We start from the raw sequence: 24,995 nt of genomic DNA, 5'->3' as shown, positions 1-24,995 counted from the left end.
ACACATGCACACACGCGCGCGCGCACACACTCACACATACACACACACACACCAAAGCACACCCGCACGTGTGCCAGGATGGAAGTCCAACCCCTTACGAGCTCTCTGCCTCTCCACTCCTGAACGTGCTGCTTATTGCACTGAGAGACATGAAGCAAGAGGGCTGGCTTTCTACTCCAGGGCTGCTGGTCTGCCTGTGCCTTGGCACCCTGGGGCCCGCGCAGGGGGGGAAGGTCCTGGTCATGCCTGTGGATGGCAGCCACTGGCTCAGCATGCAGATCCTGGTCAGGGAGCTCTCTCTGCGTGGCCACGAGACGGTCGTCCTGGTCCCCGAGACCAGCGTGCTCATCAAAGGCTCCGACTACTACCGGACGCAGACCTTCCGCGTGCCCTACACCCGGGCGGAGCTGGACGCCACCATGAATGCCCTGGCGCACAACGTGTTCCTGAAGACACCAACGGCGGCCGGCCTCCTGTCGAACGTGGATCGGCTGATCGACTTCACCAACCTGCAGATAAAGGGCTGTGAGGGGCTGCTGTACGACGGGCAGCTCATGCAGCAGCTGCGGGATGAGGCCTTCGACCTCATGCTGACCGACCCCTTCCTGCCCTGCGGCTCTATCATTGCTCACGTGCTGTCGCTGCCTGCGGTCTACTTCCTGCGGGGCATCCCCTGCGGACTGGAGGAGAAGGCATCCCAGTGCCCCTCGCCCCCATCGTTCGTCCCGCGGTTCTTCACAGGCAACACTGATCACATGAACTTCCTCCAGCGGGTGAAAAATGTCTTTATGGCCAGTACGGAGGAGTTCCTGTGCAGGAAAATCTTTGCCGGTTTTGATGAGCTGACCAGCAGATACCTGGAGCAGGATATGACGTACAAGGAGCTCATTAGCCATGGAGCTATCTGGCTGCTGAGGTACGACTTCACCTTTGAGTACCCCAAACCCTTCATGCCCAACATGGTTCACATTGGGGGCATCAACTGTATGGAAAAGAAACCCCTGCCAGCGGTAAGTGTTTCCTGAAGAATAGCACCCACTGTTTTGATGCCTGGCTTGTGTTCTGTGCCCTCCAAAAGTATGGTAACGGTAGTTAAAACATTTCTATATCCTCAAGGTATTTGAATGTGTAATCACAAGATGAATCCAGGACAAGAGTACAGAAAATCTGCTTTCAAATTCATCGTGTTTGCATGCGTATATGTTTCACCATTTTACAGAAACAACTGTTTTTGTGTTGATTCCCCCCATTTTCAGAGGTGCAAAAGTAAGACAACAGATGAACTTTAAAGTAAATCAAAGCAATAAAGTCTAGTATGTGGTTGCATATTAAATGTAATAACTGCATCAAGTCCCATTGACATCACCAACGGTTTTGTTTCTTTGGAAACGCTTCCCTGGGACTTTACTGCAGCCACTTTAAGTAATCTTTGCTTTGTTTTCCCTGTTTCCCTTCTGTTTTCCGTTTCCTCTTCAGCAAGTGAAATGCATGACTGATTGGATTTAAATCTGTCACAGCCAGTTGAAAACTTGCCACTTTTTCCCATTGTTGAATGCTTTGTTTAAATAGGCAGTGTGTTTGGGTTCATTGTCTTGCTGCAGGATGATGCACCGGCTGATGAGGGTGGAGGAATTTCTTTGTACTTGGCTAGACAAAGTCTGCCGGTATATTTCTGAATTCATCCTACTGCTGCCATCCTCCCTTACATCTTCAAAATAAAGACGAGTGAGCCTATCAGCTTAGGTTTAAGCATACACATCTCGCAAATATATTCAGAATTTACTTCAGTGTGCACTATACTATGTGTATTTCTCACTCTTGAATAGTTAAGTTTCCCTCTTCCAGTTTTTACATGTGCATTGCATACATTTCTCTTAGTGTGTGAAATCAACACAAGTATCTTTTAGCTGGCAGATTCATCGAAATCAGAGAAGCTAAAATCTATGAGTGTGGTCGCAAGTTATTGGGCTAGTTACTTCTGACAATCCCAAGTGGCTGTGCATTGTTTAGTGGGGCAAAGAGTGTCGGGTTGCGTGAGGACTGTGCTCCGACATGCTGTTTTCCCGAACACGTAGGCGGCGAGGGAATCTGATCGCCCCGTTTCCACCGTGGGGTTTGCCAGAAGCTCCACTCTGATTACGTCTCTCCGTAACATTCCACTTCCTCTCTGGGGAAGGGAAGTAGCTGGTTGAGGGAGGGTTTTTATGCACAGACTGTTTCCTAGACTTGCGATCTGCACGCTAGTTCTGAGAAGAGCACACGCAATGTGTAGTGATCAAACCTGTTTGTTGCAATTGCACGTCAGCCGAAGGGCTATGCAAAAGACCGCAACATCAGGCCAAGTCATGCAAGAAAATACTTGCCTTGCATATCTACATAGATTGTTGTTATACTTAAGAGGTGAAATAAGCGTAAATGCTTCCTGCAACCCAAGCCTTACATGCGGGTTTCTATAAATACAAACAACATGCGTGCACATAGGGAGTGTCATTTTGTAGATCTGTAATCATGCTAAGCTCTGTGGTTATTGTAAAACAGAGACAAAAAGATTCCAAAGGCACAGCACAAGAGCACTTGGCATGCAATGCTGCGGCTCACGCGATCATCTCTCCTGGGTTACTGCAGTACACACTCTGAATTATCTGTAACATGAGTTTGCAAAATGAGACATTGGACCTTGGCCACTGTAATCTCATAGTTCTGTGAAGGGCTCTGTTTACAGAACTAATTTTTTTTTGCGAAAAGCAGTGCTAAAATAGCCCCTAAAAGTTTATAAAAGTGAGACTTAGAATGTTCATCTTGGGGATATCTTAGATAGAAAAAACAATGAAAGGTATGGCTGATTGTAATTAAAATCAAATAGAATTGAATTGAATTCAGTAGAATTTAACTCCTTGACTGTCAAATTGTTCCACTATTAAATCTTCAATCTTGATCTGAATACCAGCAAAGTACAACATGACTAATATACATACTTACAAAATTGACTGTACATGTATAATAATGAATAAAAAAATGTAGATTCAAGAAATGCAAAAGTTTAAATAGGTGTGCATTTTTCAGAAGACATTGCAAAGATACAATGATAAGATTAAACTAAATATAAAATAAATACCAATATCTACAGGTTGGAGCTGTAGAGCAAAAGGAACACAAAAAATCCCTGGAGGGGATGAGTGGAAGAAAGGGGAGAACGAGGTGTGAAGAAAATTGGAACAGCTTATCTGCTTCATTATGATCAAAGCCAACGTTGACTATTGATAAAATAGCCCTATCATAAGCATTATAAACAGTCTCATAGCCAATCACAGGTCTTACACGTGGTTAGACCATTTAAAGCAGCCAAATAGCTTGTTTCAAGTTTCAAGTACAAGTAGTTGAATGTACAGTAGCCTGAAGAAACATGAACCTGGTTTCCGTTGAGGCACTAGATAATATGTAATCAGCAACAACATTAGATCAAAGTAAACGCCTCACAGTATAAGTAAAACATAACACTTTACTGTAATTCCAGAATCCCGACTATACTGTAATACTGTACTGTAATAACAATCCCCACAGTAACATCTGAAATCAAATTTGTTGCTAATAAATACGTCCTTTGGAAACTGTTGCATGCAACATAGTGTGCAGTTCATTTGTGCATACTATTCACATACTGAAATAATGGGAGCTGCATGCCATGTTTACTTATGCTTAGTCATATTCATTTAAGCATTATACATACAAGAACATTAAAAACCTGCCTCCCCTTAAATATCCAAATTTTCCTGCTGGATTAGAGCCAGAAATCTAACTGACATTTTGTTATCCGTTGTAGACAGTCTAGCCTTCGGGTATGATGCTACGTCTACCAAAAATGGTCTACTCAACCACGCACAAATTTGGCTAAATATCTTTCATTATGGGGAAATTAAAATTCTCTGCCACCTCCAGTTTCTGAAGTATGGATGGTGTCAGATACTGTGAGATGGTCTTTCAGTCTCTGTGGGTGCGAGCATGGGATGTCACATAGAAATGTGAACACACTTTTGCAATAGCTTGGGTGCATCCCAGTACTCATACCAACCGTTCCAACTGCTTTTTTTTTACACCTCCTTGCTTCCTTTCCTTGCCTCCTTTCTTTGTATGGAAGGCCAAACGGGTCAAAAATATGTGAAATTGATGTCTGGAATCACGCGTTGTCTACCTGGGCTCATTCCAATTTTTTAATGTATCTCCTTGGTTCCTTTCCTTGCTCCTAGCTCCACCCATCAGAGGAAGCAAGGTAAGGAAGAAAGGAAAGGATGTAAGGATAAAGGAATCAAGGAAACATTAATAAGGCAATTGGAATGTCTTTGCTTTCAAGCATCAGTTTGAAGCCATGTCAATTACACACGTGGCAGACGTGGAGCGGTGGATCCACAGGTCGATCATAATACATCACACGTTTCAAGTACAAGTGGTACAACATGGTGGTACCCAAAACTTCCCAGGCTTCAAAACACTTGCAGCCAAGCCCAAGGAGAGTCAATGGGTCACAGAGACATAGTCCATTTTTTCTACAGTCTATGGTTTGAAGCTGCTTTGCTCATTTCCCTCAATATTGGCAGTTGGGAGGGGGGACACAAAGATCAGTTTGCAGGGCACAGAGGAGACATGGTATTGGAGGAAAGGAGGATGCATTTTTTGAGTATTGGGATGCACCCAATGTAATCTGTGAGGGGATGAAAAAATAAAACAAGTACTGACTAGTGAAGTGTTATTAGCTAGCTAATGTAGCTCGCTTGCTAGTTAATATCAGATAACAATAGCTAGTGTCAAATATGTTCCTTCACCAAGCTCCTCCAACAGTGAATAACAAAAATAAGCACTGCGTCTTCTTGCCCAACTACCATCAATTTTAAAACTACAATTTTAAAAATCTGTAAATTTGTACAGCTATCTTATAACACGCTCCTTTCTCTACTAGCTAGCTAATGCTAGATTACGTTAGCTAACATTAATAATAGTGTCAGAAAAAATATGTTACTACTGTACCAAGCTCCTCCAAATGAATAACAATAACAACTCCTACAACCTCTCCTTCTCACCCTACTACCCTATAAATCTATAAGTTTGCACAACTATATTTTATCACAAGTTTCTCTCTAGCTATCTTTCATGAAATCGCACACTCTGAAATTGATGATGGCTTGCATGCATTGTGACACTAGATTAACCCCTCCTGCATACTTTAATTGGATGTACAGTATGTCATTTTTTTTTATTTCAATGACTGATTGGCTAGAAAGCATGTCCTCAGTAAGTGTCATTTTTGCAATGTAAAAGATAGGAGAAGAGTAGCTGCAGTAATGAGGTTACATTTAAATGTATGGTTATGGAGGCTTGTGGAGGACGAAAGGACACCATCCTCTCTGCTATATTGTTCTATTGCATTGGAGGCTGCTATTTTAACATTGTCAATAGGTTTTTTGTGTATACTAGATGCTTAAAAATGGATATGGAAGTGATCTGTTGGCATTGTTATTGTAGAAATTACGGCACATTTTTTCATTTTTTTTTAACAATATTAATGTTATGTAAATTAAAGTATAAAGGAAAAGAAACACGCTCAACTCAATAATGTGTGAACTTGGGTGCCGGTGCAACGTTAAATATGCAAAAATGAGAGAAGGCCCACGCTACCAGAAAATATTTTTATATATCGTTTATTTGTACATAATGTATAAAAGCATGTCAAAAGTAGCAACTAGTACTATCAAACTCTCCGTTGGGGCTACGCTATTCAAATTTTTCGTTTCAGACTACCGATTAATCATCCGAAGCTCAGTGTTCAAAGCTGCCTCGTGTCCAGTACCCTTTGTAGACTAGCCAGCTTTCAGTTAGATCTGATAGGCAGAGTTTTTGGTCGATTTGAAGTACATTTCCCTAACCCATCCCCCACTCATTTCCCTTATCAGTCATCCTGTTACGTTCTGCCCCTTGACCAGGTCGTAACAGGGGGGCTGTGTATAAGAAGTGCTGTCATTTTTACATGGTGAAACCAAAATGCATAAAAATAAAAGTACACTTTATCAAACATGGAGAATTGTTTGAACACAAATCTAATATATATATATATATATATATATATATATATATATATATATATATATATAGCATTTCGAGCCAAATCAAGAAAAAATTTAGTCTTTCTCCCAAAAATGGAGCTCACTGTACTGTATAATCTATAGTTTTTCAACATAGCTTTAATGCAAAACATTACTGTTGGAAATCTCTCACTAAATATTTAAAATAAGTGACACTTGAAAACTTCTTTACATTTGGAAATGCTAAATCAGCAAAAATTGAGCAGGATTACAGAATGCATTTTGTCACAAATGGCAACCCATACTACTGCACAAGTCAAGAAAGATTTATTGCCTTGTCCAACTAGACTACAGCATTGTATCTATCAAATTCTGTCAAACTGTCAACTAAAATGGGGCAAAGGAGGAGGGGTGTGCAGGTGGCAGCAGAGTGTGACATCGCCTCTGTGTGTCACCCATTGTATTGTATTACATTACAAAAGTGAAAAGAAACAGAACATCTAAGAATGAGGTTTTACTGTCATTTTAATTGATGGCTCAAACATTTCTCAATATTACAACACACTGATCAGTTTTCAATACATCAACATTTTATGACATCCATGAAATTTGTGTATGGGCTGATGGGCAGTAATGTCAACAGGAGAAGGCCAAGAAGGTCAAGAGCCAGTAGACAAACATCTTGTGGTGTCCAGCAAAAGAAACCATTGTAAAATTGCACCACAGCTACAGGTAGAACTCAGCTAGCAGTTAGCAAGAAACCAGTTCCCCTGACTACAATGAAACGGCAACTATGATCTGCTGGTCTAAAAGGATGTGCATCTGCTTTTTTCAAATCTTTTTGGTCCAGTGTTGATGATGCTTGACCCTCTGGAGTCTTTTATTCTTGTTAACAGCACATAGCTAGAGCTTTTTCTGAGATGCACATCCTTTTTGACCAACAGGTCGCAGTTCCCATTTGACTGTAGTCAACATGCACATGTACCTCCATCCAGCACTTATATTACACTTGTATCATTATCTTGATCTTGTAGCTTGTTATCATACCTCCTAGTTTGATGTAACATTACTCTCTGACCTAGCCTATGCTTACTGTATGAAGTGGTATGCGCTTCATGTGCGTCCGCCAAATAAATGTAATGTAACTGGTTTCTCCAGTAATTAATTTAATTGCAATTAAAGCCAAAGGAGGGTATTTCAAGGAAAGTTGTGTCTGAGATTGTCTGCAAGTAAAACAAATCATTTTGTGTTATTGTAAGTATTGTAGCTATATGATCATGATTTCATGGTTATCTGATTATTATTGGAAAATATACCCTGTCCTGCACAACATGTTGTGTCCTTTGTGACAATGCATTTGTTACACTGCATTATAATAAAGAAGTTTTCCTGCTTGATTGATGTTAAGTCTGTGGTCAACAGTGTCCCTCTTGTCTTCACACCTGCAGGAGCTGGAGGAGTTTGTGGAAGAGTCTGAGCATGGCTTTGTGGTGTTCACACTGGGCTCAATGGTGTCGGAAATGCCAAAAGAGATGGCAACCCAGTTTTCAGAGGCCTTCAGACAGATTCCTCAAAGGGTATGGAGAATTTCTCTGTCTGTCTCATCGCTCCTGTTTTCTGCCATAACAGTGTAAACCTCTTCCATCTCCACCAGTCAAAAGACTACTATTTCACAGATTTGGCTTCTCAAATATTAAAATATGAACTAAAATAAAAATACAACTCTTACAATGACGGATGAAGGTTTTATTAAGCCTGTGTAGTACATACGTATGCAGTCCATAAAAGAAGGCTACTTCTAAAAGTAGCCTTAACATTCAGCACACATATGGTTCACATTATCCTTATATCCCCAAGCACTTAATTAAACAATTTTGTTTGTTTGGCACTACATTTAAAATCTTTTTCAGAATCCAGAGGCAGAATTGAGACCCTGACTGCAAAAGTAACTTCTTAAATGGCTTTTTGTGTTCAATTTGTTCCTCATGCAGCAGAACTGAATATTTTTTGGCAGATTTCCAAGCATGTTTTCTATCATCATTGTCTAATAAAACTAAAAACCTTCTGTCACATGGGGTATAGTTCTTCTTGTTGTGTAAGACAAGGTTTGTCTATTGTTACTGTCTATAATTCAGTTTTCAGTTATTGAAACATTAGTTTTTTGTTGGTTTTTTGTTGGTTTTTTATTTTCTTATTTTTGCAGGTTGTGTGGAGGCACACTGGCCCTCTGCCCGATAACCTTCCAGACAATGTCAAGATTTTGAAATGGCTTCCTCAAAATGACCTTTTGGGTTGGTTTTTGCTCTTGCTACTGCTGTGATCTTTTTGGATATTGCTCAAAATGAGTTTGAAGTCTTTCTTTCCTCAAACGTCAGGTTGAAGGCATGTCTGATGTGCTGATGAATTTAATTGTGCAGAATTTACTTTCAGTTCATTGTCAATGACAACATAAAATAACACTGCTCCTTATGGTATTGTAATGACTCTGACTTCAGTGAAATTGCAGTGAATGTGCATTTCCTTTTCACTGAATATACTGTACCCACAGTTACAAATATGTCATCTATTAAGCAAAAGAAGCTGAGCTGGCTCTTGGTGTGTTCACTTGCTGTTCCCTTCTGTCTCCAGGACATCCCAAAGCCAAGGCCTTCATCACGCATGGGGGAACACACGGCATCTACGAGGCCATATGCAATGGAATTCCTCTGGTGATGTTGCCTTTGTTTGGAGACCAGAGCGACAACGTGAATCGCATGGTGTACCGCGGTGTGGGCGAGTCCCTGAAAATATTAGACGTTACCACAGCCAAACTACTGACAACGCTCAACAAAGTCATCAATGATAAAAGGTCAGAGGCCAGGTTGGATAGAACCAATGATGCCTGATTGATGTTACATACTGTATGTTATTCTGTGCATTCAGCCCTGTGGGGCTAAAAGAGACGAGAGCACAGCAGCTCTAAATCCAAGGGGGAATCCGAGCCTGTTGTTTCTGAGCTGAGGGTGGATTGTAGTGATCCTGCAATAGGTAAGAATTTTGGATAGATGGTAGTATCCCAATCGAAGGTCAGAAGTTAAGGTAAAGTGTAGTGACTCTGTAAAAGGTTAGAGGTTAGGATAGATAGAAGTGTCCCAGTTCTGGTAATTGAAGCTTTGACAGTAAGTATCATGCTTGAAAATATTGTGGTCATTCAGCTGCTAGCAATATCACCAGTGGCTAGTGGTTAGTTTTTTCATGCATATTACTCTTCTTGTAAAGAATAGTACAGAGAAGTACCCATTCAATTTAGACAGACTCCACAGCAACAGATAGTTGAATTAACTTGTTCTTCCCGTAAATAATGTAAAGAAACATATGACCAGCCAAACAGCTCATCTGGTTTACTGGTTACCTGTGCCATCTATCAATTCCCTTGCCCTCCAGTGGAAAAACTGCTTAGCTCAATTAGTGTACAAGGAATCCACCTAGTCTTTATAAATGTATGAAGGTTGTTGCAGCAGTGAAATAGGCCTCCAGTTACTGGACACTAGAAATTATGGAGAAAATGGGGAAATAAAATAATCTCTTTGTGACAAAGTAGTGTACTAAATGACATAAAGAACAAACTGTTTCTTGGTCCAACAGTTACAAAGAGAAGATGATGAAGCTCTCAGCAGTGCATAAGGATCGCCCCATCGAGCCCCTCGACCTGGCAGTCTTCTGGACAGAGTTTGTTATGCGGCATAAAGGGGCAGGCCACCTTAGGACAGCTGCCCATGAGCTCAACTGGATCCAGTATCACTGCCTGGATGTGATTGGCCTGCTCCTCCTCATAATAGCGACTGTTGTCATAGTGACAGTTAAATGTTGCACATTTTGTTTTCGGAAATGCTGCGCAAGAAAGACTCTTAAGAAGAAGGAAGAGTGAGTGTACGCTACTGGATAAACTGAAGACTGTGCTTTTTAATGGCGTAAAGGTTTATGCAAATTGGGAATATAATTGATTTATTTTTTGCAGGTGATTTACTGTATAGCCATTCATTGTTATGTAATTATTAATGAACTTACTTCTGATACATTGCCTGTGACATGCCATTAATCCAGTACCATCAATGATTTCATTATCAATGATAATGAGTGAGTCATTAATTAGAATTATTTGATCAAACTCTTAACAGTTTTTCTTTAGCACTGCTTTTGTGAATCAAATGAATCAAATCAAAATGAATCAAATATATTCAAATATGTATTCAAAAAAATATGAATCAAATATTTTTTTTAAACAAGTCAGATGGTACTGTTCTGATAATGTACAAAGTTGCACTGTGCCAGCCATTGGGGACAGGGGTGGGGGGCCATTTTGCTAAATGACAAAATTGTATATTTTTCATTGTGAGTTTAAGGTGGCACAGTTGAAAATGGATTTGGTTTTCCTGGTTATGTTACCTATATGTTTGGCAAATGGTCCAAATAAACAAGATTTAACACAAAATACCATATGTACCTAACCAAAATAGCATTGCTGTTGCATAGTAACTGTGACAAATACATACCATACATTATGAAATATATCAAGGGCATAATTTACAGGGGGGGTAGGGAGATTATAATAATATAATAATATAATAATATAGCATGATGATGAGAAAGACTATTTCAAATAATAAAGATGGGGATTTCATGATGTGATTGGAATGTACTGGGAAACCTAGGTTGTTGTCACAGAAGGTGTAGGTGCCATGTATTCCATGACCACTCCCCATTTTTGCCATTTTCACAAATTCTCTGTTTTTTCTGCTTTCTGTGATTTTTAGTAGTTTTGGATGGTAACTGTCAACCTTAACATGCCTATGCATTATAAAAATAGCCTATTGCCAACTGCTGGGAGAAACAAAGTGTCACAATGTGTACAGTTTCTGCAATGTACTGGGATTAAGGTTCTCGTCCTTGACAGTTGTTGATGCCTGGCACTCCTTCCCCTGTTAGATAACGTCAGACACAACTGGTGCTCATCAAAGACTCAGACTTCACAATGTACAATATTTTGTACCAAAAACTTTAAAGAAATAAAAGCAGACACACGGTAACCATGTTTTATTTCAGCAATGCAGAAGGCAAAAAAGCATAATGTCCATTGATTTTTTTTTTTACACTTGTGCATCATATTTCAATCATTTCCAACTGCTGAGCATGAGATTTATTAATCAATTTAATTAACGTTTAAGCAAAATTCCCCTAGTGCACTGAGCAGACCTAGGTGGAAGCTGGGATGGTGGAGGATGAGCAGAGCAGTGATTGTTAGGGCAGTCATCTTTGAGCAGCATGGGAGAGGTCTAGTGATATGGGTATGTGATTGATTGAGTATGAGAACATGTAGCGATGTGTGTACGTGATAAGTTGAGAATAGACCAACAATTGGTCAGGTGCAGCAGGAGTTTTCTGACCAAAATTGCACAATTCATGCTAATTTATGTCAAAAAGCACTCTTTATTGGTGAGCATGTAATGGGTCGAAGTTTGGTGAACCCAAATTCAGACTCAGACAGTGGAGTGGCGAAACTCCCGTAGTTTTTACAGTTTAATACAGCAGCACACAAAACAGCAGGCAGTCTCGTAGTCAGTTCGTGCAAAAGATCAAAACCAGAAAAATCCACCGGGGCAAAAGTACAAAACAGTTGGTAAATCAAAGTCAAAAAACAGGAAATCAACAAAGCAAAGACGGCAGGCAGAAAACGGCGGTCGGGAAACAGGCAAAATGAAGCACGAGACAAAATGACAGGCGTAAACGCTGGAAAGGCACTGAAAACAGAGGCACAATCTGGCACTGAAGAGCAGGGGAACAGAGAATATATACTATGTGAACCAGGTGAATGAAATGAGAGATAATTGAACAGAGCGTGAGAATGCAAACACGGAACAGGTGAATGAAATGCGAGTGACTAACCAGTGCGTGAGAATGCAACCAGAACAGGTGAGAGTGATCAGCTGAGGGGAGAGAGTTAGAGGAAACCACACCCATACTACAAACCGAAGAAAAGATCGTGCAGGAGAGAAACAGATAACCAACTAGAAAGTGAAGTGACAGTAGGAACATAACAGAGCACACACCCGTATGAGTTTGTGGTGGTGCCAGGTCTGCATGCACAAGATTGATTGACTGACTGAGGTTGACTGATGGTAGGGAGAGGTATATATTAAAGGTGCATTGTCAACATATTTAAAACAATCTTTTAAAACAACTTTGACACAGTGCCCTAGAATACTGGCGTGCTTTGGTTGTATGTGCAGGAAAATACACAGTCAGCGAACTTCCGTAGAAAGTGGTATTTAATGAAACCATGCAAAACAAAGTCTGTGGATGTTTGTCAGTATAAGTGCCATTATATTTGGAGAGACATTGCTGTTGACTATTTCGAATGTAAATCTTGGGTGCATTGAATGCCACAAAAACTTGGTGTCATTGAGGTCCATTGCATCAGGGAGAGCTGCAGCAGGTATGTAGAAAACTTGTCAAATCTCGGTGAAATGATCTGGATGGATAGATAACATTCCAGTTACGTGTAAAACTTAGCTTTATTTCATTTTTGGATGAACTGCAGCCTTTTACTGGTTTCCCAAATCCTGGCCAAAATAGAATTATTTTAAGGAGTTTTTTTCCAAGCCAGATCCAGCCTGTCTGTTTGTATCTTGGTATGTCATCCCCCTGAATGTACACATTGTCCAGCCACCAATAATATCTCACTAGTTCTGTGTATAATATTTGGTTACTGCATAATAGAAGATTATTTTAGAAGGTAACCTAATGTACCTGACCATTTTAAATATGTTAGCTTGACATCTGATTGGATGAATTTCAATTCAGAAACTGAGGGGCAAGGTAAACCTTAAAGTGGAGAGGTCATGGATGTATACAGGTTTAATGCATTGTTCCAAATCCTTGCGAAAGGAGGCAGCACACAAATCATATTCTGAAGTTAGCACCAAATCATATTCTGTCTGAAGTAGAGTGGAAAAGTACATTCCTTAAAGAATAACTTTCAGCCTAACTAAATTGGCTGGCCTTTGGCAGGTCTTTGATCGTGTTTAAAGTAGGTACCAATTTTAAAAACCGCAAATAGAAGAAACCACCTGTCCTGTTACTCATCAGTGATGTAGTGAATAACTGTTTTCGCTCTGGACTGCACAGTCCAGAGAGACAAAAATCTTAGATTTTTTTTTTTTTTGCTGTAATGGAGTGTGGTGCTTAATTTTGATTATGATTTTTGATTTCATAACTGCAGGGATTAAAAAGACACAAAAGACAATCTTTGTACTCTGAAGGTATAGCAAAAAAAAGGAAATGTTTAACTTTTCCTAATTGGATCACTCCAGAAGTTATCCAATTTCATGTTGAAAAAAAAATTATTTAGGGGGTTTTCACTGGCCGTGAGGACAACATGAAGATTAGAAGATACATTATATGACCAAAAGTATCTGGATACCCCTTAGTCTGGGGTTGTTTTTCATGGTTTGGGCTAGGGCCCTTAGTTCCAGTGAAGGTAAATCTTCATGCTATAGCATACAATCACATTCTAGATGATTCTGTGCTTCCCAAACAGTTTGGGGAAGGCCCTTTCCTGCTTCAGCATGACAATGCCCCTGGGCACACAGTGAGGTCCACATAGAAATGGTTTCATTGAGAACAGTGTGGAAGAACTTGACTGGCTTGCACAGAGCCCTGACCTCAACCTCATCCAACACATTTGGGATCAGTTTGAAAGCCAACTGAAGGCCAGGCCTAATCGTCCAATCAGTGCCCGACCTCACTAATTCTCTTCTGGTTGAGTGAGAGCAAATCCCTGCAGCAATGCTCCAATATCTAGGATAAAGCCTTATTAAGTTCCTCCTTAAGAAGCCAAACATGGATGCCAATGATTTGTCTAACTACAGGCTTATCTCAAACCTGCTATTACTTTCTAAGGTACTAGAAAAAAACTTTTTTCCTGCACTTCAACAATATCCTGGAAATTTTTCACACCACTGAAACTGCTCGTGTCAAAGTACTCAACAACCTACTCCCCTCCTCTGAAAGGGGCTGTATTTCCATAATTGTGCTTAGATTTCAGTGCAGCCTTTGACACTGTTGTGCACCTCGTCCTTTTGGATAGACTTGGAAACCTTGGAGGCCTGCATGGAAAAGCTCTCTCCTGGTTTAGATCATACCTTTCAGTCCAACATAAATTGGAATGCTATTTTGTCTGGACATCTAAATTCCTCTGAAAGTTCTCTTGATTCAAAATGCTGCTGCTTGTATTCTTACCGGAACAATGATATTTGACTATTTCAGTCCAGCGCTAGCCTCCCTCCACAGGCTAAAAATGGATTATATTCCAGATTATAGGATATTTCTTACTTTTAAAGCTAGCACCAGTATGTCTGAATGATTTCCTTTCTTCTTATAATCCCTCATGAACGCTCTGCTCTGTGTTCAGATGAGCCAGTCATGGTCTGGTAGTGACTGTCTCAGAGCTGCCCTCATGACTGTGTTGGCCTTTTCCATTCCTCTAGCTATGCTGCCATTGATTTATTCTGCCTCGGTTTTTTCTTTTTGCGCATAGGCACCTCTACCTCTCCTGCTCAGTTCACCAACATATCTGAGCTGCTCATTATATATATATTTTTTTCCCAGCTATGGGCAGCTGCCTGAAGTGGTAGCCATAAGACAGACTGAGCACCCTCCTCCAGACACAGTTGGTTCAGCTCCAGTTCCATGCCTGTCCCCTGCCTGACAGTACCACCCGTTAAAACTATAGAGTGTGCAGTTTAATCTCATATTCGTTGTTTTATTTCAAATTTAATGTGCTGGAGCACAGAGCCAAAACAACAAAACATTGTGTCACCGTGCCATTATTTATGCATTTACCTGTATAAAGGGCTTTAATTTAAGAGTATGCTATCCCACAGGCTTCAAAAAGCAATGTAAATGTTATGCTCAATGGAAACATAGGCTTTATGACACAAAAAACAAGATTCTATTGATAGGTGACTACTATAACCGCCCCTATTATTTTGGAAGTTCTGTCCAGACAGTGAAAATGTGCAGCTGAGTTTTTAGAAGTTGTACAGGACTGTTCTGGGTGCAGTTTGTTCCTCAGCCTACAGCAGGAACATTAGTTCTGGATCTGGTTTTATGGAATAATCCTCACAGAATTTGAAGTTTGGAGGTAGTGATGCCACAGTTTTGATGTAGTTGTATGTACTGTCAGGTCCAGAATTTAGTTTTGGTTTTACATTAATAATCTTTAGGGGTGCCAAGCATTTTGACACATATGTTTTAGAAAAAAAATAGTATTACTCAATAAAAACACAGAATAATTGTGTTAGAAAAAAAGTATATTATTTTCCCATATAATTGCATGTAAATAGAGCAAATATTCTGTGTTGTTTATTTTATACTCCGGATTGTATTTTGACTTTGGTGGACAGACAGGGCAAATTTATCAAAAGAGGAACAGGATTTAATGACAAACTAGATCTTTACAGACCCACAGCTCTTTCACTGAACGCTCAAGCACAGTCCATCCATTCACTTTCCTTCTGTAAAAAAACCACTCCGTAATAGGCAACTAAAATAAGACAGTTTGGCACAGAAGGAGCTGAAAACTCTTTATGTTATTTTTGAGAGCACCATTATACAGCAAATATTTTTTCAACATCCAGGTAAAAAAACATTTCACTAAATTAACAGCATGACAAGCTCTTTTAGAAAAGAAAACGTACATTCCTATAAATGCAATCATTTCGATACAACTATGCTTCAGAACACATGGAGAAATAAATCAACTGGACAAGCCATAATGGATGTGAAGAAAAAAGAAAAGAAAAAAGCAAAGGTAACAATAAGATGATAATTATGTGTATATCATACAGAGATAGAATTCTTTCAAATTCTCTTCCAGTCGTGGGCAACAAAGTGTTTTAGCTGGACCTATATTTATCTCCAATGGCCGCAAGTGTACGAGCAGGAACAATATATGTTTCTGAAAACAGACAATGCACTGTATTTTGTGTTCAGATTAACACCAAAAAGTCAATTACAGATTGTTTACTGAAATATGTAATAATTGCTACAATTAGCCTATAATTTGTGCATTTTCCTTTTTGATACATAATTAAATTTAGAAAATATGTTGAATGTCATTCATACAGGACATACAGGACAACATACAGGAGACCACCACAATATCGCTGTATCCCAAAATGCCTAAAGCGGATCTATCATTCCTTTAAAATCATTGTTTTTCATAGGATGCCGGCATCACCTAGCTAGGAGGACTATTCAGTGTAAAATATAGTTAGCTGGCTATTGATTGCTAGTTAACTAATTTGACGTTATTTTACTTCAGCTACCTCTGAAGTAAGATATTTTGGCAAATAAGCATATGAAAACTATTTTTCTATGTTATTTCAGAGAGCACCATTATAGAACAAATATTATTTTCAACATACAGATAAAACAGTTCTCATCAAAAATCAACAGCATGGAAAGTTCTTTAAAAAAAAGAAAGAAAAGCATGTTCATTCCCATAAACACAATCACTCTGATAAAAGTATGCTTCAGAACACAAGGAGCAAACCAACAGCAGATGTGAGCATTGAAGACAAAAAAAAACAACAGAAAATGGAGCTAGCTAAAACTGAAATAATATCAAAATCGCACAGAAAGTGAACTATCCTAGACTATTTAGTACAATCTTTAGTACTTGAACAGTTTGGGATAGTAAAAAAATGGGAGTTTCTAATGACTGGCTTTACAGTGGCAGTTCAAGGGTCATCTGGGGATTGTCGTCTAAAGCAAAATAATACACTTCTTATAGCTCCAAACCAGCTTATATAAGAATGCTATTTTCCAAAGGCTTTACATATGAAAAGATTAATTTTATAGCACTTTGGAGTTATTCAAAGTGTATTATCTTGACAACAAAACATTAACAGCCCGTTTACTAATCATTGTAACATCAGTAGGGCATCAGAAACCTATTGAAAACATACACTAAAATTTTAATAATATCAAAAACTCCAGATATTAAACTATACCATTAATACCAATAGCTAATACCACTAGCTGCTGCTGCAAAAGCAATAGCTTTAATTAATTATTTTAATTAATTTTAATTTAATTAATTTTAATTAATTAATTAAAACTTGCAATATATCTACCGAATATCTATGTAGCATTTATCATCTGAATATGCCTCCAGCAAAGTGGATATCATTGCATGCTGCCAACTAGGAAACTAGCTTGGTAAGCTAAGTAGTTCTTACAGGACACCAGTGCAGTACACTATAACATCTGAAACGTGACTGGGGTCAAATCTGGGGTCAATTCACATTTTAAGAGCCTAATCAGCCTATATTAATTTCCAAACTAAACACTATTACTTTGTTTTTTAAGATAGCATGTTTTACATAGCCCATTCTTAGAAAGAGCCAAGGGACAGAAAAAAAGCTTTTACTCAGTGTATTCTAACAACATTACTACAGGGCCCATTAGTAAACTTGTTTCAGGCCACCACATTGCCATCTACTGTTAGTGAGAGTCAGTACAGTCTCCCATTATGGCAATTGCATTTGGTCTCATAACAGACAACGCTGTTGATGGCTGGCAGATTTACACACCATGGGAAGCTGGTTTACATGCTACACTAGGTGTAGGACAATGTAACTGTCAGCTTTTGTGCTGCTTAGAGCAGTATAGGGTGTTCACAAACCTAGCACATTTACCATACAAACACCGCAGCATTTAATAAGACTTTCCTTCCCTGTTTCATGACAAGTTTTTATTTCTAGTGCAGTAATGTCAAGCTCTTTGAGTTTGATGACAATGCTCTACATAAATAACATTTAATATTTCATTTAATGGTAAGCACAGCAGCAACCCACTCATTATCAGGCAACATGGGGTAAGTGCAAAGCAAATTATCACCTTTCTTCTGTGCAAATCTAAAATAGAGCTTCTGTAGTAACTTCCGCAACAAATAGTAACCTGCCAATAATAGGGAGATAGAAACATACATAATTCCATATATCACACTAACTGACTTTAAAAGAGCAGTTAAAACAGCTTATTACTGGTGTTGGCCATTAACAGCCAATGGCAACTAACATCTAAGGGCAATGATAATATTCAACAGCTGATAATAAATACAATGCTGCTCTGTCAGGTTGCTATTTGAGATGCAATGTATGATACACATTTATACATATAAAATAATAAAGTGAACTGTACTAATAACTACAGGTGACAATACACAAAAGCATCAGTTACAATACAATTTCAATTTTATCTTTCTGTTTATCAAACAGAATATTCCGCTTCAAGCTTATTTCTCTACATATTGTACAGTAAGTGCCTTTTCTTCAGATCAAGGTGCTAATTTTCCACTACATACAGTACATACATACATACAGTACATGCATAACCTAGTTCTATGCTTCATTAATCCATTCAGGGCTTCTTTTTCAATTTATTAGAGCCTTTTAAGACATCTGGATGAGACTTCTGGTTGAGATTTTGAAGGAATATATCATTATTGCTAAAAATATACTTTGTACCATATATATTCGTCATTTATTTTCATAAGAGTTTCTGATATACACAAGCAGATGTGTCATGTTTCCAGAAATGGGCTCTGTAGAAAAGGACCTTTCATATATATATATATATATATATATATATATGTATATATATATATACATTCCCAGAAGCTTTCACAGTCAAATATGGTATAGGTTTTACAGGTCTTTCACCGATATTCCCAAGAAACCACTCCATTATTTGTACTCAGAATGAGCAACCAGAGGCTAATGGGAAACACCAGCAAATCAGAGACATTTGATTGTCAGCCCAAATAAGGTCCATTTACAAACAAAATCCTATATTGCATACCGGGCCAGGCAGGATGAGCCTATTGAGCACCATTCTGGGAAAAGTGATATATCAGGAAATATGCACAAATTCTTGGTTGCATACTGTAAATTATTTTACAGTATTCAGTAGATTCATACAAAGTATTTGTAATTGCGCTGATTGAACTATAGTTGGTGCGCTAATCTGCTGGATTAACTTCGGTTGTCTACATTTTGTAATGGCAGAATGGTTTGTAACTCGACCTCGCTTTCCAAGAATGAGCACGAGAAAGCATAATGTTTGCCTTCTGAACCCTTCTTTTTGGGGGAAGCTGTTCAGTGGACCCATTTTTCAACAAAGCAAGTCATCTGCCTTCAAGGGGCTGCTGAATCAGTGGATTTACAGAAGCAGTCCTTTTCGCCTCTTTAGAATGAAATCCTGTCAATGGCCATGTGAGGCCAATTCATGCCAAGTCAAAACAGCCACATAAATCACCACTAGGAGCGTGACCCGGATCTGGTTCATACCCTTGTTCATACGTAAGATTTAAGAGAGCCTGTCTTCAACTCAGTGGATTTATGTCACAATGAAAGCAGATCCTCTGATAGATTAAACAACTGTATGCACATGAGTCCTATAAACAGGCTTATTTTACACACACATTGCCACAGCCCAGTGTTCCAAACCAGGGATCTCAGCCCAAGCCCTGGAGGGCCACAGTGCCCCCTGGTTTTCAGTGCGTAACTTCATTTGCCGCATGTTTCCAACTAAACTGACTGCTGACTGAAAGGAAATCACAAAAACCAAAACACTGCGGCCAATCCCTGTTCCACTGGGATCCTTGTTCCACTGATCCACTCTCTCAGAACATGACAGCCACTGCCAAGCTTAGGAAGAGGCATGTGAACAAGGCATGACTCAAGGACATCTAATCTGCCACAGCTGCTACATTGTAATAAAGAAAATGTCTGAAAGGAACACGATTGCACCTGAAATGCACAAAAAACCAGCACCATCCAGCTTGTCAAAATAGTACTTTTCAAACTTCTAAACATCCTTTACACTTAATATATTCACTGCTTATACAATGGTCTCATCTCACAGTACTTCATTAATAATGGGTATCTTCCAATTACCTCAAATATTATACCACTTGCACATTCCCGTTGGCACCACTAAACTATATATTGCCCATAATGCATTGCACTACTTTTTACTGGCTAAGAGTAGGCATCTGTAAGGTGAAAGACAGGTTAGTGTGAGTTTTCAGCGAGCATGTATTTAGTCCCTTTTGTTGCTATTGGCTTTGGCCCTGGCTTTGGACCGAGTATTCACCTCACACTGAGGGAGCTGGGATGATGTCGAGGGAGGGCAGGATGAGGAGGAAGAGAGGGGAAGCGGAGGCGGCTTCAGGTCCTCCTCATCCTCCTTCTCTTCTTCCTCCTCCTCTTCCTCTTCCTCTTCTTTGGGCTCGGCCTCCCGCTCGCTGTCCTGCCTCTGGTGCTTCCGGCAGTGCTTCTCGAAGGAGGCCATCTTGGCGTACGTCCTGTTGCAGACCATGCAGTGGTAGGGGCGCTCGCCGTCGTGCAAGCGCATGTGCAGCTGCAGGTAGGACGAGCGGGCGAAGGAGCGGCAGCACACGCCGCAGCGGAACGGCTCGCCGCCCCCGTGCGACTTCTCGTGCTGCCGGAGCGCCGACGGCGACTTGAAGGTCTTGCCGCAGCGGTCGCAGCGGAAGCGGCGCTCGCCGGACTCCATCGCCTGGTGCGACAGCAGGTGGGCGGAGGAGCGGAAGGCCTTGCCGCACTTGTCGCACTTGAAGGGGCGCTCGCCCGTGTGCAGGCGGTGGTGCATGATGAGGCCCGCCTTCTGGGTGAAGGCCTTGTCGCACTGGGTGCACTTGAAGGGCTTCTCGCCCGTGTGGAGCCGGCGGTGGGTCTTGAGGTGCGAGGCGCGGCCGAAGCCCTTGCCGCACTCGGGGCACTTGAAGGGCTTCTCGCCCGTGTGGATGGCCTTGTGGCGCACCAGGTGGGAGGACTGCAGGAAGAGCTTGCCGCAGACGTTGCACTTGTACTTGCGCTCGCCCGTGTGCGAGCGCAGGTGCAGGGCCAGGTGCGAGGAGGAGATGAAGGTCTTGGTGCAGAGCGGGCAGTTGTGCGGGCGCTCGCCCGTGTGGATGCGCTTGTGCAGCACCAGGCCGGAGGAGAGGGCGAAGCTCTTCTCGCACGAGGGGCACTTGTACGGCTTCTCGCCCGTGTGCACGCGCTGGTGCTTGGTGAGGGCGGAGGTCTGGGCGAAGGTCTTGCCGCACAGGTCGCAGGGGTACGGGCGCTCCGCGGCGTGGGACATCTCGTGCAGCTCCAGCTCCGGCAGCTGGACGAAGGAGCGCCCGCACTCCGAACACTTGTAGGGCTTGCTGACGAGCCCGGCCTGGCCCTCTTCCTCGCCAGCCATGAGCGCAGTGCCCTCTATTGGCATGGAGTCCAGTAGCGAGGCGTAGGGCACCATGGTAGGGGAGGAGTGACTGTCACTGCTCATGGCTCAGCTAACTGAGTAAGAACTTCTCCCAAATGTTCTCTCATGCCTGAAAGGAACAAGGAACAGAACCAGTGAAGGTAATCCCACCAGGGACAATAATCATATTACATTTATAACACTGAAGTATTTTTAATAACTTATTTTTCATTTACTTCCCGATTTGGAAAACCATTGAAAAAATTAATGACTACGATTTAATTAATAGATGAACACACACATCCAGTTGCACAGGTCTGTGGAAAATATTGTTTCTGCTCACCGTTTCAGTGCTTCCAGTGTTTTATAAACAAACAAAAAACTTTTCCACCTACACAGTCTTCATCAAATAAGAGCTCAAACCACCATTGTTTGTGTACCTAATAAACTAAGAGCATTAGAACAGCTTGGATATATTTGCCTAGTTGATTGTAACAAAAGGTGACACAGTCAATTAACAAAAAGTAGACTGCACACAAATTTTACTTTGCCATCTAAAACAGTTGAGTTTAGTTATAAACAATGTTTTCAACAAACAGTAAATTGCTGCTTTATACACAATATTTAAGGACAGTATTAATTTGAAAGTAACATTTTTTTTCTATGGGTAGTTTGTTGTTCTTGTCGACATAAAAATAGTCCTGTATGGTGAACAATTCAGAATTACTAGACATTCTCAAAAAGTAGCCCACTGCTACCTATAATACTTGACAATGGGTAAATTATTTTGAAGTACACTAATAAGAGAGGTGGCAGAGGTAGCATCATTATCGGTAGTTAGCCTAGTACTTTCTGAAAAGTCGAACTTTTGTGAAGGTATGTCACTCCCTTACAAGAAAGGAAATATGTACACAACGTATTACCTAAGTAAAAATCCCATTGCTTATTTGACTTCCAGTCAGGGCCTATGAAGTTTAAACTTACTTTTATATATTTAAAATATTTCACTCTGCTTCTATTATAAAACGTTAATTCCAGTTTTTTTTAAAAAAATTTTTTAAACCTGTTTCTGTGTTCTTCGTTTACGTCTGCACATGAACCTATAGCTATGTACTGGTTTTATTGTATTTATGTTACCTAAAGCCAACAGTTGAACGAAGATAGACCGACGATACCACAGCAGTTTCATCTCTGTGTATCATATACCCACAAGGCGTGTTTAGGCGATATATAAATAAACGGTCCGCCCGTGTTTTACTAGCTATACATATTTTGCAATACAGCGGAGAATAAAAAATTCTATTAACTATTTAATGTCACTGATTTTCTATGGCAGCAAGACACTGGTGACAGCCATATTTGTATCTGCAAATCAAACGAATAAGAAAACGAATGCCTGTAGCTATAGTATTATAATGCATTGGATTAATTAGCATGCACGATTGAAGTGAAGGTTGGTTTTGACACCCAAACCCTTATTCGGCCATTGGTATGCGAACGTATTTTGGTAAAATAGCAGCCATGATGGCGGGTATTCTTGTGTTTCCAGGACTCGGACACTCGCATTGTGCTCATTTGCGGAGATGGTATACAAATGAAAACTCGCGTCTTAACCAAAACATTCCCTTGCAATAAAGTAATATGCACAACGCAATCACTACCTACCAGGATTATATCCTTGTTGGCCTACATCAAGCGCTGCACCACTCCTTTCAAAGGACAAACTGTTTCAGTAGCCTATTAAACCATACTGAAAATATGAATATGAAACAAGCGTAAAATAATTATCTGGTCAAAACGCTGCTGTCTTTGGAGGTGAAAAAAACAAAACAAGCACAGTCTGCAACATAGGCTACGTTGCATGTCATCTACGCGGATAGAATGCTGAAACTACTGAAAATAAGGGATGTTAAACGCTTGTGGAAAAATATATGCAGCTATATCTGCGTAACGCTCCAAGCCCGGCTGCTGGTTAGCTACATTTTACAGTGCACAAAGACGGAATTGCGCGAAAAAATAATAATCCAATCCTTCGAGGACGGTACGTTATGGTATATTAAGTCCTTGCAAGATTTCATTTTTTCTGCACAGCCATATAAGATTGGAACAATGTTGGCTCGCAGTATTTTCCGCCATTTTGAATACGGGAAAAAGTTTGGCACCGTTAGTTCCAAAAGTATTGCTTTTTTCCCAGCAAGATATTTTGGCCGTACTCCGAAAATATAGGCCAACAGATTTAATGCTGGAAAACTGCAATAAGTGTAGTCGTATTACATCTATAATATCACTGAAGTTTTCTGAATATTTCAACGGTAATCACATAGGAGAGAGGGGTAAAATGAGCCAGTGGGTAAATTGACCCACTCCCTGTATCTAGGTAACTACATTTTTGTCACTATACGTTTAGGAAATAGGGGACATAAATATTTTTTGGATTTTGTTCATTTACTCTGAAAATATTGGTCCTATGAAATTTTACAGACAGCTTTGACATGTCAGTAGTCATTAACCGTGTCAATTACATAACTTAATAGAGTCAGATACCATTTAAACCAAAGTAGTCCGACGTTACATTCATGCAACCTAGTCGGTATAAATGTAACAGGGGGGGCAGAATAATTGTAAAAACGCCCTATGGTGCGTGTATGGATGTTTTGTCTGCACATACTAATGTTAATCAAGGACACACATTTCCAATGGCAACGAGAGATCAGCCACATCCTCAGATTATGAAAGCATGGGGCTTTATTTAAGAAAAAAAGACTGTGGGCAAAGATTGACACACAAGCAGCTTTTGTAATTTACTATAAAGTGAGTTCTGTTACCGTCCAAATGGAGGAGGAAACCTGCTTTTGTTAGGCCTGTGACCAAGTGGCCGTTTCTTTTTCATTAACCACTCGGAGCATCCAGAAGATGATGCTATGTCAATGTAGCAACCCTCTTGTTTTCTATTTAGATAGCATTCTGTAACCCTGACTAAGAATAAACGGATTAGATAATGGATGGATGGATGTAATCTGAAACTGGCCATTGTAAATTTCAGTGATGAGTTATGTCTCTTCTTTGCTCTTGTGTATGCAGAGGTGTTGTATGCTACACTGTTGTATACAATCTGAAACTCGATTGACCTTGAAATCTGAAACTGGAGATGAATGACCGAACATAACCTCTGCCTGTAGCAACAACTTCACCTTGATGCAGGCACCAATCACAACAACATTCTCTGTTGAACTGTTTTCAGTTATGCATCAGATCTGATGACAACATTAATACAACATACATGATATACATGACAATGTAATATACTTTTTTCAATGTAATATAATTTTTGACAGCTCTAAACACTACGCTGGTTCACTCCTGTTCTTGGACACCGTACACTCTTCAGGATACACTTGCACTCCGTGGCTGTAAATGGTCCTTATACAAATTCAGGTCAAGATATGATTGAGCTAACTAAATCCTGAAACTAGCTGGTCTCCATAGGGTTACCCTTTTTTAGTTCTTTATGGAGCTCTGTATGGTAGACTTGAAACATATTAAAGCTCCCAGGCTGGATCTTTTTGGCTGAGAAAGAACCCTTCGACTAGACAGGGTTTCCCT

General features: G+C 40.2%; 2 protein-coding genes across 3 annotated transcripts; one reads left to right on the top strand and one right to left on the bottom strand.

Annotated features, from left to right (window-relative positions):
- Positions 1–109: 109 nt before the first annotated feature.
- Positions 110–11,137, top strand: LOC118223643 (UDP-glucuronosyltransferase-like). The gene is made up of 5 exons (XM_035410438.1): positions 110–1,010; positions 7,520–7,648; positions 8,275–8,362; positions 8,700–8,919; positions 9,696–11,137. The coding sequence occupies exons 1-5, from the start codon at positions 150–152 to the stop codon at positions 9,976–9,978; spliced, it is 1,581 nt and encodes a 526-aa protein (XP_035266329.1). The 5' UTR covers positions 110–149; the 3' UTR covers positions 9,979–11,137.
- Positions 11,138–15,538: 4,401 nt separating this feature from the next.
- On the bottom strand, positions 15,539–23,656 carry LOC118222227 (zinc finger protein 501). Of its 2 annotated transcripts, none has more exons than XM_035407639.1 (2): positions 23,058–23,656; positions 15,539–21,522 (listed from the first exon to the last, which is right to left on the bottom strand). In XM_035407639.1, the coding sequence occupies exon 2, from the start codon at positions 21,474–21,476 to the stop codon at positions 20,220–20,222; it is 1,257 nt and encodes a 418-aa protein (XP_035263530.1). In that variant the 5' UTR covers positions 21,477–21,522; positions 23,058–23,656; the 3' UTR covers positions 15,539–20,219. The 2 variants fall into 2 exon arrangements, with proteins under 2 accessions (XP_035263530.1, XP_035263531.1); XM_035407640.1 differs by lacking the exon at positions 23,058–23,656 and adding an exon at positions 21,736–23,045.
- Positions 23,657–24,995: the final 1,339 nt, after the last annotated feature.

The sequence above is a fragment of the Anguilla anguilla genome, chromosome 3, assembly GCF_013347855.1.
Source record: "Anguilla anguilla isolate fAngAng1 chromosome 3, fAngAng1.pri, whole genome shotgun sequence".
In the NCBI taxonomy this organism is placed as follows: Eukaryota; Metazoa; Chordata; class Actinopteri; order Anguilliformes; family Anguillidae; genus Anguilla; species Anguilla anguilla.
This window is presented reverse-complemented; position numbering and strand designations above follow the sequence as displayed.

Excerpts from the sequence above, each read along its gene's own strand:
- LOC118223643 (XM_035410438.1), top strand. The coding sequence starts at position 150 with ATGAAGCAAGAGGGCTGGCTTTCTACTCCAGGGCTGCTGGTCTGCCTG. Across the intron at positions 1,011-7,519 it reads AAAAGAAACCCCTGCCAGCG|GAGCTGGAGGAGTTTGTGGA; the intron begins GTAAGTGTTTCC and ends TCACACCTGCAG. Across the intron at positions 8,363-8,699 it reads TCCTCAAAATGACCTTTTGG|GACATCCCAAAGCCAAGGCC; the intron begins GTTGGTTTTTGC and ends TTCTGTCTCCAG.
- LOC118222227 (XM_035407639.1), bottom strand. The coding sequence starts at position 21,476 with ATGAGCAGTGACAGTCACTCCTCCCCTACCATGGTGCCCTACGCCTCG.